Source organism: Dipodomys spectabilis, unplaced genomic scaffold (assembly GCF_019054845.1).
Source record: "Dipodomys spectabilis isolate Male_0828 unplaced genomic scaffold, ASM1905484v1 ptg000365l, whole genome shotgun sequence".
Taxonomy (NCBI): domain Eukaryota; kingdom Metazoa; phylum Chordata; class Mammalia; order Rodentia; family Heteromyidae; genus Dipodomys; species Dipodomys spectabilis.
In genome coordinates, this window is record NW_024871042.1 from 15194531 (window position 1) to 15212049 (window position 17519).

General features: G+C 43.6%; 1 protein-coding gene across 1 annotated transcript in view; it reads right to left on the reverse strand.

The window, feature by feature from the left end:
• Positions 1-1432: 1432 nt before the first annotated feature.
• Tgfbr2 (transforming growth factor beta receptor 2) overlaps positions 1433-17519 on the reverse strand; it is a 92647-nt gene continuing 76560 nt past the window's right edge. The window contains exons 6-7 of the mRNA XM_042666418.1: positions 7588-7715; positions 1433-4046 (exon numbers count right to left, since the gene is read on the reverse strand). Coding sequence (XP_042522352.1) covers positions 3867-4046; positions 7588-7715 — 308 coding nt within the window. The 3' untranslated portion in view covers positions 1433-3866. The remainder of the gene's footprint in view (positions 4047-7587; positions 7716-17519) is intronic.

Genomic DNA, 17519 nt, shown 5'->3' on the forward strand with positions numbered 1-17519 from the left:
ATCCCACAGATCCCATATCAGGTAGTTTGAAGTATAGGCAGAAAAGATACAATCTGCTTTATCACAAGAAACTCTTGCCAGGCACCAATGGCTCATGCATATAAACCTAGTTACTCAGGAGGCTGAGATCTGAAGATTTTAGTTCAAAGCCAGCTCCAGAAAGGAAAATCCTAGAGACTCTTACCTCTAATTAACCAAAAGAAGCCACCAGAAGTAGAAGGGTGGCTAAAATGCCACCAACACATGCACACATACACACATACCATGCACACACACACACACACACACACACAAATGCACATGCAAATACACATGTATACCTTCAAGCAATAGTGTGGAATCCATTTCCTAAAGTGTTTTCATCTTGCCATTCAAATAAATCACTGAGGAGCACAAAGGGGATCCAGTGGCCAGGAAGAAAGGATGTGGGAAGTGTGTCACAGGACAGACATCCAAGACAGTCAATAGCCTGCTAGTATGAGGAATGGAGAAAACTGAACAAGTGGGAGCTTCTGCGTCCACAGCCTGCACTGTGAAGTCACTGGGACAAATAGCTCTGTGGGTCAAAGCAGCTCCTGTGATGAGGGGAGGTCACGTGGCCCCTGGAAGGACACCACGGCAGAATGAAGCTGGGCATTTGTACCTCAGGCCCAAATTCCAGGAGTCCCAAGTAAGGTATACCCACTCTCCCATATATGCCAAAAAGAAAAAGAAAAGACTGAATGGAGGGCAGAGAAAGGAGAGCAATGACATGGCAGCCATGGGAAAACAATACACAATTTCATGGCCAACCGTTTTCTGGGGCACAGACAATGGCTTCCAGTTAGAAAAGAAGATTGAGAGAAGAGGGTAAGAACGATATGCACACTTAAAACAGTCTCAAGTCAAAGGTATGGCCAAACTGATCATTAGCTTAGTCTCTGTCCCAAGAAGAATTTTAGGGAATTTTACCGCTTTAGAACTGGAACAGGAACAGGGTGATCTCCTGTTTGAGACTGTCTGCATTAAGATAATAAGACATTGCCTGTCTGAGGGGCACTTTTCCTTCCATTAGATGGTTATCTAAGGCCTTTTTTTTTTTCTCTCCTACAAACGGGGATTGCCAAATTGAACACAGTAGAGGATAATTCAGATCAAAGGGCAAAGATACAAAGTTGGGAGACTTTGAAAAAGCCAGCAAAAGCATCCTTTAAGTTGGTTTTTGAAAGGGCAGAGGGATAAGGTGCAGTCTACAAGAAAACAACCACTCCATCTTCTATTTGTGAAGTACTAGGATGGATCTGTTTCTCAAGGAACAAGATGGTCAGTTGAAGAAGACAATATACATGACTCAGCTGGAGCAGATGTGCCAGTGACATCATCACACACTGCAAAACAATCAAGTGACATTAATGGAATTATACACTAGCAATAACCACAGGAGACAGGCAGCTCACCTGAGCATTTTGCTTTATTCAATCTAATAAACATTTTCCTTATATAAAAGGCAAATGATGCATAGAATTAAAATAAGTTCTTGGTATTGTTGAGTTCTGAGCATTCACATTCCTATTTTAATACATGAGTATGGCTGAAATATCCCATAAGAGAATAAAACTGTTCCTTTGCATAGAGTAGTGAAGAAAACTCAGTATTTGTAGGAACTACAGAATGTTATTCCTTGGTCACTTTTTTGGATAAGAAAAAAAATCAAGAAAACAAGCCACAGTATATTGTCTGACACTATGTTCCAGTTTATGCTCATGACCTGGAAGTAAAAACTCTCTTGAATCTGGGATATCCCCCAGACCAATATTCTAGAATTCACCACTAGAGGTCAATGAGCCACAGCTATTGGCCTGGCAAGCTCTAGGCACAAGTGGCATTCCTGGGTCTCTAGGGTACTCAGGCACTGGCTCAGCCCATATCCTGAGCTCTCCAGGCACACCTTCACTAAGCAGGGTGTGTGAAGTATACCCCAATTCTAGTGTGTACCCTAACACCTCATTGAGATGAACCCTCCCACAATCCAAGCAGCTGTTCAGTTCACTGTCAGTCCCTCTTTCATATTCCTATTTGGCTGAAAGTAAGTAGCTTCAAAACATTTTTTTAAAGAAGACATAGTTGCTTGCAGCATTAACATTTGTTCATGGATTAACAAGTTTCCTATAGAGTATTAAAACTCATAGTTTGTTCTTGTCTCAGTAGACACTGATTTCCTAACGGCACATGGGATGCTGAAGTCCTCACTAGTGATTTCTGCATAGAGGAGGATGACAAGCCTAGTGTAGCCACTGGCAGCCAGGACAAAGGCTACCTGGAGAAAGAGCTGCCACTCACATACAAAGGGAATAAAAGAGACCTGGGTTGGTCAGGACCACATGGGCAAAGAAGGGGCCCCTTTTAGTCTAATAAAGGGTCGACTTAGAATATTATCACCAGAAAAGGAGTCAAACACAATTCTGCAGCCAGAGAAGGGCTGTCTGAATGCACAGTTCTCACAGGGATCTTGGTTAGGGGCAGTTTTCATCCCTAGACTGGGCTGGGCATGGGTGGCAGGAATCACCAATGTTTACAGTAAAGAGTAAAGCAGCTTTTGAAGTGTCTACAGCTTTATGAAGCGGTACAGACTCACCAAACTGGAAACCATTTACTAGTCTTACCTGGGTTCCAGATTTTACTGCAAAATCTTCAACTACTTTTTTTAAAATGGCTCACTCTTTTAAAAAAATACTGTAAATATACAAGCCAAACATCTATTTAAAGTGCCTGAGGAGTGGCAGTATTGTGTTCAAATCCTCCACTAGGACAGAATGTACTGAGCAGAAAATGGAACCCCCTGGGTGTTTGCATAGCAAACTGGAGACAAAGCAGAAGTGTGCCAAAAATTACAAACAAAGAGCCCCAGAGATGGGGAGAGAGGGATAGGAAGAGCAGTTCCCTCTTAGGAAAGAATAAAGTTTGGGAGTGGGCCATAGTGGCATAGTATAGGAGAGTCCATAAGATCAATTTTACTAGTAGATAACGTGGCAATTTCACAGAAAGAAATTATCCTAATTTCCTACAGCCTGTGAAAGTAAAAGATGAGCTTAAGACATTCAAAGTTCTAGATAGGACTGAGTTTCTGAATTAGGGTGAGGAAGATTCACTAATCATTAGATATGGGGTGTGAGGATCAAGAGCAAAGCCCAGAAGAAGCAACTCCAGGAATAATGGTCCTCAAACTCAGTGCAACTGTCCTTAGCTCAACGGCCAGGGAAAACCTCTTGTGCTGGGAGTCATTATTGCAAAAGAAAATGTGTAATTATTGCTAAAGAAAATGCAACATAGCAAAGCAGGAGTTGAGGAATGATCTACTTCTGCAAAGACTTCCCATCCTATAGTCAGAGAGCCCTGGTGCATGTGATTGTCAAGTGCCAATGCTATCTTGAATCCTGTCCTTCTCACTCAACAGAAACCATTTCCTGGAACTATATGATCTTCTTCCTTGTCTCTTTTCAGAGTATGGCTGTAGCTATATAGATATATGTATATATAGATAAAGATATATATATAGATATATAGATATAGATATAAAACATAGCTATTCCTTATTTATATACAGGCATTAATAAAGTGCAAATGTTATTGGCTATTGTAAAAAAAAATCAATCTTATTTTCCTGAGGAAGTGCGAACACAGCTTATCCCATGACAAGGTCAAAGGCATAGAATGCTTTCTGACACTCATTCTCTGATGCTGCAGGTTCTGCTCAGCCTATGGCTCACATAGGAGGGAGGGATGCCTTCCTTTTCCAGGAAGCATCAGTTCAGGGCAGTCTGCTGTTGCCTCTGTTCTTTGGTAATGATACAGCCTCTTTGAACTTGGTCTGGACAGCTCCAGAAGAGCTATTTGGTAGTGTTCAGTGAGCCATCTTCTGGAATCTTCTCCTCTGAGCAGCTCCTCCCTGATAGTCTGTCCAGGTGCTCCAGCTCACTGAAGCGCTCCGCCACACATTGAGCCGTGAGACGGGCCTCTGGGTCATGGTCCCAGCACTCCGTCAGCGTTTCGCACACCATCTGGATGCCCTGCCACGGGAGAAGGGTCCAAAAGGCACCATCAACAGGTGGGCTCCACACAACCAACATGAATACATTACTGTTCCCACTATCATGTACATCTTATGGGTGTGACAAATGTAAGGACATGCATCTGCCATTATCATATCACACAGAATAGTTTCTCTGCTTGGAAACTTCCTTCCTTCCTTCTTTCCTTCTTTCCTTCCTTCCTTCCTTCCTTCCTTCCTTCCTTCCTTCCTTCCTTCCTTCCTTCCTTCCTTCCTTCCTTCCTTCCTTCCTTCTTTCCTTCCTTCCTTTGTTCCTTCCTTCTTTTTCTGTCCCCCCTGCCTTCTTTCCTCTCTCCTTCTCTCCCTCCTTTCTTTCTTCCTTTTTTCTTCCACCCACCCTGGCTCACCTTTTATTGTCTTTGGAGTTTTATTTTCTCCAGAAGGTCATGTAGATGGATCATATACATATGACTATTGTAACAGTGCAGGAAGATCCTAGCCCACAGTGGTCAGCTGATTACCCAGTATCAGCTTCCAGAGTTGTCAACAGTGAGGCTGCGATACCCTATTCCTCTCCTCCAGCACTGGGCTGGATTTTGTAACATGGCTGTCTCTGTATGCCAGATGTGCTTGACTGATTCATAGGGTTCACCCCCAACATATAAAGTCCAGGAAATGTTACAAGAGTATTCTTCACTGACTTGATTTTTCTTTTGCATTGCAAATATTTTTTGTTACCTTGTCAGGCCTTCTGAATATAAAGCAATTCAATGCTAAGCAGCAGGTCTGACAGGTGGAAATAGAATTGGCTCCTCCCATTTAGACAGTAAATGCTGCCATTTGTGATCTTCCTATGTAGACAGGGCAGGACAGGTCTGCCTAACCCTGCTTTGGGGAGCAGGCACTTGCCTTTTTGTACCAATAACTGCCCAACATATCTTGGAGCTTTGTTCGCTCCCTTGCCAGTCCATGAGTTCTTGATGTTGAATTAATTGAGTAATTCACCTAATTGACAGTATTGATTGATGGCCCTGTTAAAGTAGTACTATTGTTGGGATTCTAGTAACATTTATTTTATTCAAGCACCCTAATTACAGGGGGTAAATTAAATTACATATTAAGCATTAACTTGAAATCAATAGGGCAACAAATCTCATTAAGAGAAAAAATGTATTATGCAACATCTTTCTAGAATTTTATCATCATGAATAATGGCTTCATTAAAATAACTGTACAGCAAGACGAGGCCATAGAGTTTGAAAGGAGCCTACCATTCTTGCCTTTTATTTCAGTGTTTATACAAACAGCTGTGCACCTTTTGAATAAAGACAGTTTTCTTGGAAGCCTGGAAAAGCCCCTGACCCTCAGCACCCTGGTTCACCAGGCCCTCTCATGGCTAACTTGCTCTGGGCCAGTGCTGGCTCACACCAGACTTCCTTCCATTTGTCTTCTTGATTGCTCCTGGTTTGCTATTTCCATTGCTTATCTGAATGTGCCCTGCCCTTAGGAAAACCTCCAACAGCCTCAGCCTTCATGGATGAGGGAATTCATCCAAAACTGGCAATAAAGAGTTTATCTGCCAGTGAGAAAGGGAAGTGCTGTTCTCTTCCTTCTCCAATGAGGACTGTTTCCTGGGTGTGTCAGAGTTCTACCATTTTTCTCTTATTCATGACCTATATTTTTTAAAAAATCTAATCATAGCCTTCATCAAGTGTCCCTGAATGCAGAGTTCAGATAGTCCTTCCTGGATCCCTAGGCCAGTGTGCTTCCCTGAAAGCCCTGTTTTTCTTTTCTTTTCTCCTTTCCTTTCCCTTTCCCCTTTCCTTTCCTTTCCCTTTCCCCTTCCTCCCTCCCTCCCTCCCTCTCTTTCCTTCCTTCCTTCTTTCCTTCCTTCCATCCTTCTTTTCTCTCTCTTTGTTTCTTTGTTTCTGTTTCTTTCTTTCTTTTCTTCCATTTATTCTTTTATCTTTCTTCCTTTCTTTTCCTCTCTCTTGTTTTTTTCCCAACCCCCTTTCTTTTTTTAAATAAGTATAGTAAAAATACTATACAGAGTGGTTACAGTTACATGAGCAAGGTAATGACTACATTTCCTATCAAGTATTGTTGCCTCCTCCTTTTTTTTCTCCCTACCATCCCTGCCCTCCCACTTCCACAACTACATTTCCCCCACCACCGCCTAAATTATAAAGTTCGTTTTTCAACATAGTGTCTTGTACATCTCATTGTTACAATGGGTCAACCTGTATCCCTATTTAAACATTTTGTTTTTTCCCTTCCCCTCCCCAAGTTAGAGCAACATCAAATACAGTGAAAACAGGGGTTATACCATGGGGGAAGAACGTACAATGCAACAAAAAAAAATCACATGGTACCTTATAAATATGTTAGAAACAATAGCAAGAAAGAGAAAACCACTTGTGTCCCTATCTTGGGGCTTATTTCTCTTAACATCATCTTATCTGGTCATATGTACATAGCTTTTGACCTTTTCTGCTTGTTCCAGACATATACTAATTATTGTAAATAAGTCCCTCTCTCTCTTTTTCCTTTCTGGGCTTGAACTCAAGGCCAGCACTGCACTACTGGAACCACAGCTCCACTTCTGGCTTTTTGGTGGATAACTGGAGATAAAAGTCTTACAGACTTTCCTACTTGGTCTGGATTCTAACCATGATCCTCAGGTCTCAGCTTCCTGAGTAGCTACAATTACAGTGTATGCCACTGCTGCCCAGGTCTCTTTTTCCTTTTGTGCCAACTCTGGAGCTTGAACTCAGGGCCTAGGTGCTCTCCCTTAGCTTTTTTGCTCAAAGCCAGAACTTTACCACTTGAACACAGCCCCACTTTTGGTCTTTTTGCTGGTTCATTGGAGATAAGCGTCTCACTAATTTTTCTGCCCAGGGTGGCTTCAAAGTATGATCCTTAGATACCAGCTTCTTGAGAAGCTAGGGCCACAGGCATGAGACACTGGTTCCCAGCAGCTTCTGTTTCTTGGAAAGGAAAACTGAGAAGCCATTAAGTTGCAGCAAGTGAGCAGGTTTTCTGTTCCTCCATGGAACAGAAAGCCTTCACTTTTCTGTTCTAGGGGTGAGTGAAGCTCCTTCCTCATGTGAGCACCTGCAGCCTCCAAGCCTCATGCGCAAAGCTTGTAGACCTTGCATCCAGCGGTCACCTCTCAGTCCACTTACCTGATAGTCCTGCTTGTTTGCAATTATGAAGTGTTTCCTCCCAAAGTGGAAGAACCCCAGAGGAAAACATTTGGGAAAGCAAATGGATTGAGATTAAAAACTCCTGGTTTGGAAGTGAAAAGCAGAGGCAAAATACTTCAACCCAGAATCAATAGAAGGGGGAGAAGCAGGGGAAACTGGGAAAATAAAAATGTACCCAATGTCTTCCTGATGTTTTAGGGTGCTGTATATACCTGGTGATCGACTGTAACTTATGATACAGTCAAGAGTTATTTGGTCCATTATAATGTACAAAGGGACCTGCCTTGTTGTTTAAGCCCATTCTTCAAAATTCTCTCCTAGTCACAAAGCTCCCTCAGAGCTGTCACTCCTTACCTGGTGGTTGAGCCAGAAGCTCGGTATTTCTGGTCGCCCTCGATCCCTCAGCACATTGTCCTTCATGCTTTCCACACAAGGGTGCTCCCGTACCTTGGAACCAAAAGGAGGCTCATAGTCTTTGACTTCTGTGGAGAGAAAAGCAGACACCGGCCAAATTAGAAGGGAATGGGCAACTTAGAGAAATGAACTTTCTGAGAAGCTTGTCTACATAAGCTCAGGTACCAAGATGGCAGAATACATCTGGAATTATAACTTTTGTTGTTGGTGGTGGTTGTGGGGTTTGAACTCAGGGCCTGGGTACTGTCCCTGAACCTCTTTGTGCTCAAGGTTAGCATTCTACCAGTTGAGCCACAGTGCCACTTCCTGGAATTACATCAAGAGAAAAAAATTTAACAGTAGTAGGTTCAAATAAGAAGGAAGGAATGATTGTGGATGGGACTGGTAGTTACACATTTTTTTTCTGCTACTGGAGCTTGAACTCCGAGTCTTATACACTTGCTTGCCTATTTGAATGGCAACCTGACAGTGCCTTAGGTATTGCTTGAAGAGTTGCTTTTTCTGTTTTCCTTTTCTTTCCTTTTTCTTCTTCTTCCTCCTCCTCCTCCTGCTCCTCCTCCTTCTTCTTCCTCCTCCTTCCTCCTCCTCCTCCTCCTCTTCCCCTTCCCCTTCTCCTTCTCCTTCTTCTTCTTCGTGTGTATATGTGTGTGTGTATGTGTGTGTGTGTGTGTGTGTGTGTGTGTGTGTGTGTGCCAGTCTTGGGGCTGGAACTCAGGGCCAGGGCTCTGTCCCTTAGCTATTTCACCAAAGGCCGGTTCTATACCACTTGAACCAAAGCTCTACTTCTGGCTTTTTGATGATTATTTGGACATAAGAGTGTCAAAATATTTTTCTGCCCAGGCTGGCTTTGAACTGTGATCTCAGAGCTCCTGGGTAGCTAGGATTATAGGCATGAGCAACCAGGGCCTAGCACAATATATAACAACTGGGAACTTATATAATGTGCTAGGGATTGTGCTAACAGCTGGCAACAGGAGGAGAATAGGAGGTCATGGCACACAGCTGCCATTTCATTTCATTCTTTTATTATTTTAATTTTGTGTTCGTTTTGGGGCTTGAACTCAGGACTTAGGTGGTATCCTTTAGTTTGTTTGCACTAAGCTGGTGCTCTACCACTTGAGCCACAGCTCCATATCTGATTTGTTGGTGGTTAATTGTAGATAAGAGCCTCACAGACTTTCCTACCCAGGCTGGTATTGAACCTCAGTCCACAGATTTCAGCCTCCTGAATAGTTAGCATTACAGGTGTGAACCACTGGCTCCAGGCACAGCTTCTACTTTAATCCTGGTAGGCTTGATGGGTGTGTTTAACTCAAATAATGGAACTGGTCCTTTATAGGTGGAAGAATCACAATATTACAAAAAACAGCTTCTGGTCCTCCATAAAACCACAGTATACAGATATAATATGTGAAATTCAGTTTTATGAAATCCCGATGCCTGGTACAACTTAGATAAACTCTAAAGACACCATGTGTTAAAGGAAATAAGCCAACATACAAAAACATATTGTATGATCCACTAATATGGATGTACCTTGGTTCCATGACTGATTGTCTCTGCCCCAACCCATGTTGATAGTCAATGAGGCCATGGTTTAGACTGGGATTGTTTCAGTTATGCATATTGTTTTCACTCCTTCCCCATAATTCTGTACCTCTGTACCTCTAATGTCTGTACCTCTGAAGACAGGTGAAGATGTACTGGAATGTTGTCTTCTCATGCTTCCATGCAATAAATCTTTCTCCATCTCTTTATTTGGCATATGGGGTAAGTGAACAGCCCTAAGTTGAGACTCCTAGACTTTGGGCCTGGAATCTAAAAACCCAGGTTCAACTTGCACTAAAACTTGACCAAGCTGAACTTGGATGTGAGTAAAATTCTACCTTTCCTCCAAGTAAATAGGTTTGTTGACCTTTAGCTTCAAGATAATCCTGTTAAATGAAAGTCTCACAATTTACTCTTCCAGGGTAAGAATCAAGGAAGCTTTCATGAAAAAAAGGATATTTTAAGAAGACATAACTAGGATTTAAATTTCATTTCCAACTATCATGCCTGATGTAGTGGTTGTGGTTGGTGCTTGCTTAGATCCTTGTTACCACACTAAGAGTGCCAGATCCCAGCTGACCCAAGCATTTACCATGAGGGTTCATATCTACACCCTTCTCTGGTAGATTGCCCGCGGTTGACAGGAAGGGCTACCCTTGAGGGTTGTGGACATGAATGCCTCCCCTTGGTATAGCCTGGGGTAGCCAATGACAAATGACTGTGAATGTTAGTCCACTCCTTGTGCCTCTGAATGGGACAACTCTGGTACAATTACAATTCATGCTACAAAGCTTCCCATGAAATCAGCCTGAGGCATGACCCTCCCCGAACTACAACTTTGCTTACATTCCTTCCATGTACGTGTCTGTTTCTTGTACTTCCTTCTCCTGAGACCATCTCCTCAATAAAGTGTCCCTTAAAAATCCTTCTGTCAGGTTAGACATCTAAAATGCTGCCCCCCCCATAGCTGCCAAGGAGTGTTTACTTCCTTCTCCCTGGGCTACATCTCGGTTCAAACATATATCTGCCTAGGGCTGCAAAATTACCCCAGGAGCAGAGGGGCAGAGGGCTTGCCGAAGCTAGAATGCTGACCTGGGAAGAAAGGACAGCAGGAAGTATATGCCACACTGCTGTTTCTTTGACCAAGATCTCTTTGCCTTTTTAGAGAGCTCTTGGGCTTTCTTCTTTCCACCAAACTGGTCATAGTTCCTTCTCCTTTGATGGCCAACTGTTCCCATACCAGTGCTCACAAATGACAGGATAGAACATGACCACGAACAGAAGAAGAAAATGTCAGGATTGGAGTCAAACCCAGCTGTCAATCTGAGACTGACAATTCTTGAGAACAAAAAAAAAGTCTCCATAGTGGAATTGTAACCCAGGGAGAGATTATGCCATTTTAAGACTTAATCTTCAAATTCACTATATAAACCTCAGATTCCTCTCACTTTTTAAGTTCTTCTCATGGAACAAAGCAGGCTCCCTTCATGGGGGGAGGGGAGAAGATGGCACTAGGACTTAGGACTAGTTTGGCTTACTAAGTCAGTAATAAATATTCCAGTGAAGTTGGTGGTTCACTTCTGTAATCCTAGAGTCATTCAAGGGCCTGAAATCTAAGGACTGCAGTTCAAAGACAGCCTAGGCAGGAAAGTCAAAGAGAAACTCTTCAATTAATCAGCAAAAATCCAGAAGTGGAGCTGGAGCCCACATGCTATGGTGGTAGCCTTGAATGAAACAGCTAAGGGAGAGTACCCAGGCCCTGCCCCAGTACTAGTGCATGCACATGCGTACACACTCACAAGTGCACTCACACACTCATGGACACACACACACACACACGCATGTACACAGCACTAATTCTTTCCTAAAACCAGGCCCTGCCCCAGTACTAGTGCATGCACATGCATACACACTCACAAGTGCACTCACACACTCATGGACACACACACACACACACGCATGTACACGGCACTAATTCTTTCCTAAAACCAGGCAACTCATGACTATGTTTTGTTCTACTCCTCCTGAAGCTCTGGAGATTCTCTCTTCCTCCCCTGGGACACAAGGTCTGCTGTTCCTCTTGGATTTGAGGAGATATTACAGGGAAGGGGGACACCTGGAAGGCCCTGGCCCGGTCTATGAATTTTCTTCCTTCTTCTACACTTAAATTTCACATGTCTGAGGCCATGATCATTTGATCAAACTGCCTTATTCTCATCTCTAGTTTTATAGTAATCTTTCAGGATCAGAGTGAGGATGGGGATTTGAAGTGGTGTGTTTGTGTGTGTGTGTGTGTGTGTGTGTGTGTGTGTGTGTGTGTGTGTTGGTTGGTCGTGGAGCTTGAACTCTGGGCTTGGGTGCTGTCCCTCAGCTCTTCAGCTCAAGGCTATCACTCTACCACTTGAGCCATAGCACCATTTCTGGTTTCCTGGTGGTTTATTGGAGATAAGAGTCTCATGGAATTTCCTGCCCGGGCTGGCTTTGAACCGTGATCCTCAGATCTCAGCCTCCTGAGTAGCTAGGATTACAGGTGTGAGCCACCAGCACCCGGCAGTTACGTGCATTTTAGGCTAACTCCTGAGAAATACTATTTGTATATAATCTTCCAAAACAGGGGAGACATGTGTGCTTTATTCTTTACTTTTGCAATTTTTTTCTCTGCATTTACTCCTCATTTTGCATACCCCAGTCCCCACCCTACCATTTTTCTCCTGCATCACAATGTGTGCCAAGATGAATTTATACCCGTGGTGTGTCCTTCTGCCTCTCAGACAGCCTCTGTGCTGTCTGCACAGGGCACCAGTCTACTTCCATTTTTGTGGCTGCCTAGACAACACATTAGACATTCTAGGGTCTCAAGATGACCTAGAAGACACAATGGTGTCTTCTAGGGGGTGTTCACCTCCTGGGGTGTTCCCTAACTGCTCCTTTGTTATTCTACATACCACTTGGGGTGTAGTGATGGGATCTTTGCTTTGGCTCTGTAGGAGATCACCACAGATGCACAAGGGGAGCCTGAACTCTTGAGGAAGGAGAGCAAAGGGAAAAAAGCCTCCAAATATGTAGGTTGGTGCCTGTGGGGGAGAGATCCTGGTGAATGGAACAGAGTGAATATTATACCAAGTGGGTCACCTGGGACCTTTGTTTTGCCCACTGGCTCTTTATGGGTTCAGAGACGGTTCAGTCCACAAAACTGTCAAGTCCAAAGTCATCTCAGCTACATTTTGTTGTTGGTTCTAGGATTTGAATTGAGAGCCTCTGGCTTGCTAGGCTGATATTTTACCACTTGAGCCATGCTTCCCAGCCAGTTATTTGGGTGATGGAGTCTCAGTGACATGTTTTTGCTCAGAGTGGACTTGAATGATGATCCTCCAGATCTCAATCTCCTGAATATCTCAAATTATAGATATAAGCCACCAGTGCCAGCTACTCATTTTTCATGTTGGGGCTTAAAATACTTTTAGTTTCAAAAATGCATGTGAGCCAAGTGCTGGTGTCATGCTTATTATCCTAGATACTCAGGAGGTTGGGAACTGAAAAACATGGTTCAAAACCAGTCCAGGCAGGAAAGGTTATTAGATTCTTTTTCTTTTTTTTCTGTCATGGGTTCCTGAGCTTTAGTACACTACCACTTTGAGCATAGTGCCACTTCCAGTTTTCTTTTTTTCTTTTTCTTTTCTTTTTTTTTTTTTTTGCTGGTCTGAACTCTGTCCCTGAGCTCTTCAGCTCAAGACTACCACTCTATCACTTGAGCCATATTGTCACTTCTGGCTTTTTCTGCTTATGTGGTGCTGAGGAATCGAACCCAGGGCCTCATGAATGCAAGGAAAGCACTCTACCACTGAGCCACCTTCCCAGCCCCACACTTCCAGTTTTCTGGTGGTTAATTGGATATAAGAATCTCATAGATCCAGACACCAGTGGTGTACACCTATAATCCTAGCTACTCAGGAGGCTGAGATTTGCTGGATCATGGTTCAAAGCCAGCCTGGACTGGAGAGTCCATGGAACTCTTATCTTCAATAAACCACCAGAAAACCAGAAGTGGTGCTGTGGCTCAAGTGGTAGAATTCTAACATTGAGCTGAAGAGCTGAGGGACAGTGGCCAAGCCCAGAGTTCAAGCCTCATGACCAACAAATAAAAAAAGAATCTCATAGACTTCATTCCCTTGTCTGGCTTCAATCCATAATCCTCAGATCCCAGCCTCCTAAGTAGCTAGGATTATAAGCATGAGCCGCTGCCACCTAGCTTGTGAAACTCTTATCTCTACTTAACTGGCAAAAAGCTGGAAGTGGTACTGTGGCTCAAGTGGTACAGTGTCAGCCTTGAGAAAAAAAGCTAAGGGAGAATGCAAGTCTCTGTTTTCAAGCCTCAGTACTAACACAAAAGGGGAAAAAAGCATGTGAGTAAAACAATGAAATTACTACCAAAAACTTATAGAGAAAAGTAAATCTCTCTCCCCTTCCTAATCCTTAGTTTCTTCTATGTAAGTATCATAGGTTGAGTGTTGGGAATAGAAGTGGTTGAAATTTTTCCCTTATTGTTTATAAATGTGAATTTCTCCATTTACTTTTATTTTTGTTTATAGATTTTTACAGAAGGTCAGGTATTTTTCCTTCAGTTCATCAGGAAGAGGCCTGGGGAAAAAAAGGGGCATGAATCACAAGATAAATGAATATGACTGAGTGTCTGGCCACATTACACTGCCCTGTGAGCCATCCAGTACCCTCTTATTCTCAGCTGCTTGTCCTTCTCGTGTTGCAGACCTGAAACAAACACACCTTCCACTGACCACATCAGATCAGGCTGGCCTTAGAGGCTTCACAGAGAATTGGAGCTGTATCTTGCCATGTTATTAGACATACTGGAAGAGGTCCAAGTGAGTCAGACAGAGGAAGAATGTGGAAGAACAGCCCTCCGATGTCATTCAACTCTTACTTCATAACCAAGGAAACTGAGGCCCCAAGTACTTAGGTTCTGGGAAAAACATTGAGAATGGAACACAATGTTACCGTCATTACATGCTATGAAAACTGCTTTTCCTTTAAAGGAAGTTCCCATGCTTTCTCCGCTCTTCTGCCAGATCTTTCAAAAACGACTTTCTCTCCTAACCAGAGCAAGAAGCAAGCACAAGGGTGCAAGCGCCAAGTGACAAGGTGCCTGTCACAAATCTAACAAGTATGTCCTGCTGAGACCCTCCTCCCTGCATTGAGACTAGCATCTTTATAGGACATTATGGTTCTGGTTTGGAATTTCTAAGCAAACTATGCAAAATCTACCTGTGACTAAAAAATTAGCCTCCCCTTTAATTGTCTATTCTAGTAGGAGAGATAGGTGAAGAAACAGAAAAATAATTCTTCTCCTCCCCCTCCCCCTCCCCCTCCCCCTCCTCCTCCTCCTCCTCTTCTTTGTATTGAGACTAAAACTCAGGGCCAGGGCACTGTCCCTAGCTTACTTCATTCGAGACTGGTGCTCTACCACTTAAGTCACACTTCCACTTCTGGCTTTTATTGGTTAAGTGGAGATAAAAGTCTTTTGGCTTTATCTACCTTAGCTGGTTTTGAACTGTGATCCTCATATCTCAGCCTTCTGAGGAGCTAGAATTACAGACGTGAGCCACCAAGGCCTGGTAAAAATACAGTTTAAAAGCCCTTGTACCTTGTTTTCTGTGCCCACATAATAAGGTACAGGTGCCTTTTATCAGTATATACATTGCCACTACAGGATGCCACATCCCTTTCTACACTGTCAGACACAGTGGCCTAACTCCAAACTGGCAGGCTGGATACTGGGTCATTGTCCTGTTCTAAGGACAAAGGGGAGGTGCGATGTGAGCCCTGTGTGCACCTGGCTGATGCTGTGATGTGAGTATGTGCTTGCCCTGGGTTACATGCATGCCCACCCTCCAGAGGCTTGCTGGCCACTTCCCAGCTGAGACGCCTTGGCCTGCTGCCTTTTATGAATGCCTGACTCATTTCCTTATTCCTTACTGGAATTTCCTCTGAATCTTCCCAAATAACTTTCATTCATCCTTTCTCCAGGGTCAACACTCTAACCACTGCAGGCACCTATGTAGTAGGACTGTTTACTCAGATCAGGTCCTTGATCCATCCTCAGTTTGTGTCCCAAGCCAGGGATTCTGAGGTGAATACTTCAGTGTTTCTCTCAGTATGTCTAAACAGAGGTCATCTCTTCCCTTCCCTATCCTTCCCTTCCCTTCCCCCTTTCCCCTACCCTTCACCTTTTTCCCTTCCCTCTTGTTTCCTTTCCTTTCCTTTCCTTTCCTTTCCTTCCCTTCCCTTCCCTTTCCTTTTCTCTTTTCCATGTGTGTGCACACATGTACACAGGCATGCATGTGTGTGTGTGTGTACACATGCGCACCTGTACTGAGTCTTGAACTCAGGCCTAGGTGCTGACCCTAAGCTTTCTCCACTCAAGGCTGGTACTCCACCACTTGAACCACAGCTCCACCTTTTTGGTGCATAATTAGATATGAGAGTATCATAGCCTTTCCTGCCTTGCCTGCCTTCAAACCATGATCCTCAGAATCTCAGACTCCTGAGTAACTGGGGTGACAGTGTGAGGCGCCGGCCTCTGGATGACAGAGGTCCCTTTTATGAGAAAGCTCTGCCTCATAGCTGGAAAAAGGGTCTGTCTTCCTGAGGTTCCCTCCTCGGCCTCTCCCTGCAGCCTCTTCCTAATGTAAGGTAGCTTCTAGGCCTCTCTCCCAAGAAGTTTCTCAATACTCTGAAAAGAAAGCGCATCAGGCACTGGCTTCTGGGACAACTGTGGTGTGTGTATCTCCAGTGTCAGCATCTGGCACACAGCTGTTGTTTTTGCTGTGGCTCTGGACTTGCAGGACAGCGAAGCTGTTGTCCTCCAAGGCCACTCCCTGATGTTTCCCATTTGCTTTGCAAATTGCACTGACTTGAAGTCCAGTAAAATAAAGTGCTTCCTCATCCTGGCCTCTTCTCAGTCTCTTCTCCATACCCTTTCTTTTCTACTCTTTCCCCACCCTGTTCTTTCTTCTTGGATCATCTGAGCTTTCTTTCCTCACAGAATTGCAGAAACCCAATAACATGGCACTGTCATTCTGGCTAAATACGTGCTCAGCCAGCTGTTTGTCAGCTTCTACTCAAGAAGGATTCGCAGTGGGTTTACATGTGGGCTAGTTCTGGCTGTGTGTATGAAGTAAAAGGGGTCCTGGACACTGCCTTCATCTGCCCCCCTCCTACACCACTCTAAATCACTTTCTCCGGACACCCAGCCAATTACATGCCAGTCTTTGCTGGATGTCCATCACATGACTTTTCTCCTTTTTAAGGCAGTCACACACCCACCCATCATCTCCTTTGGCTATATTCCTTCTTCAAACAACTCTGTGAAGACTTTTTCCCTTTCTATTCCCTTCAGATGATCAAAGTGTCTGGAATAACAGCCTCTGTCATTATCTGTCCCCTTAACATACTGTATTTTGGCTTCTAAAATTATAACACTCATCTATGTCACCTCTAACCTCTAAATGAGCTATTGGCTCATTAATTTGTCTTTCTAGAATATTACCTTCTCACTAGACTGTCTCTTGGGGGAAAAAACGTTTGCTTTTTAAACTGCTGTTCCTGCATGGCATTGTGGTATACACCTGAAAAATCGTAGCACTGGGACAGGAGGATACCAAGTTTAAGGCCAGCCAAGGCTGCTGTGTCAAAAATATAAACTACTTTCCTAAGCCTTTTGAATAGTGTCTGAGACACAGCAGGCATTCATGAAATAATTCTTGAGTGAACAAATGAATACATCCATCCTTAGAGAAATAAGGGTAAGGAAGTGATCCTGGGCTGGACACCTAGCTACTCAGAAGGCTGAGATCTAAGGATCACAGTTAGAAGCCAGCCTGGGCAAAAACAAAACAAAACAACAATAATAACTTCTGTGAGACTCTTTTCTCCAATTAATCATCAAAGAGCTGGAAATGGAGGAGTAGCTCAAGACAGCCTTGAGATCAGAAAAAGCCAAATGAGAAAGAGAGTCTCCTGAGTTCCAGTTACCACTGTTAAACACAACAAAAGTGGTCCCAGATTTTAAGGTACTCATTCCTTGAATGCACAGAAGTGTCTAGGGATTGTACTGACAAAGGCCCACCCAGATGAGAAGAAAACCCACCAATACAGACTTTCAGGAAGTAGGCCACTGCTAACTGCTCCTCAAGTGTCTCTCCACCTACCCCCAGAAAGGCTTTGCATAAGGGCTTTTGCATAAATTCTAGGACACATAGCACAAAGTTGACTACCCACTCCATGGTAGTCGGGGTACTTGTAGCTAC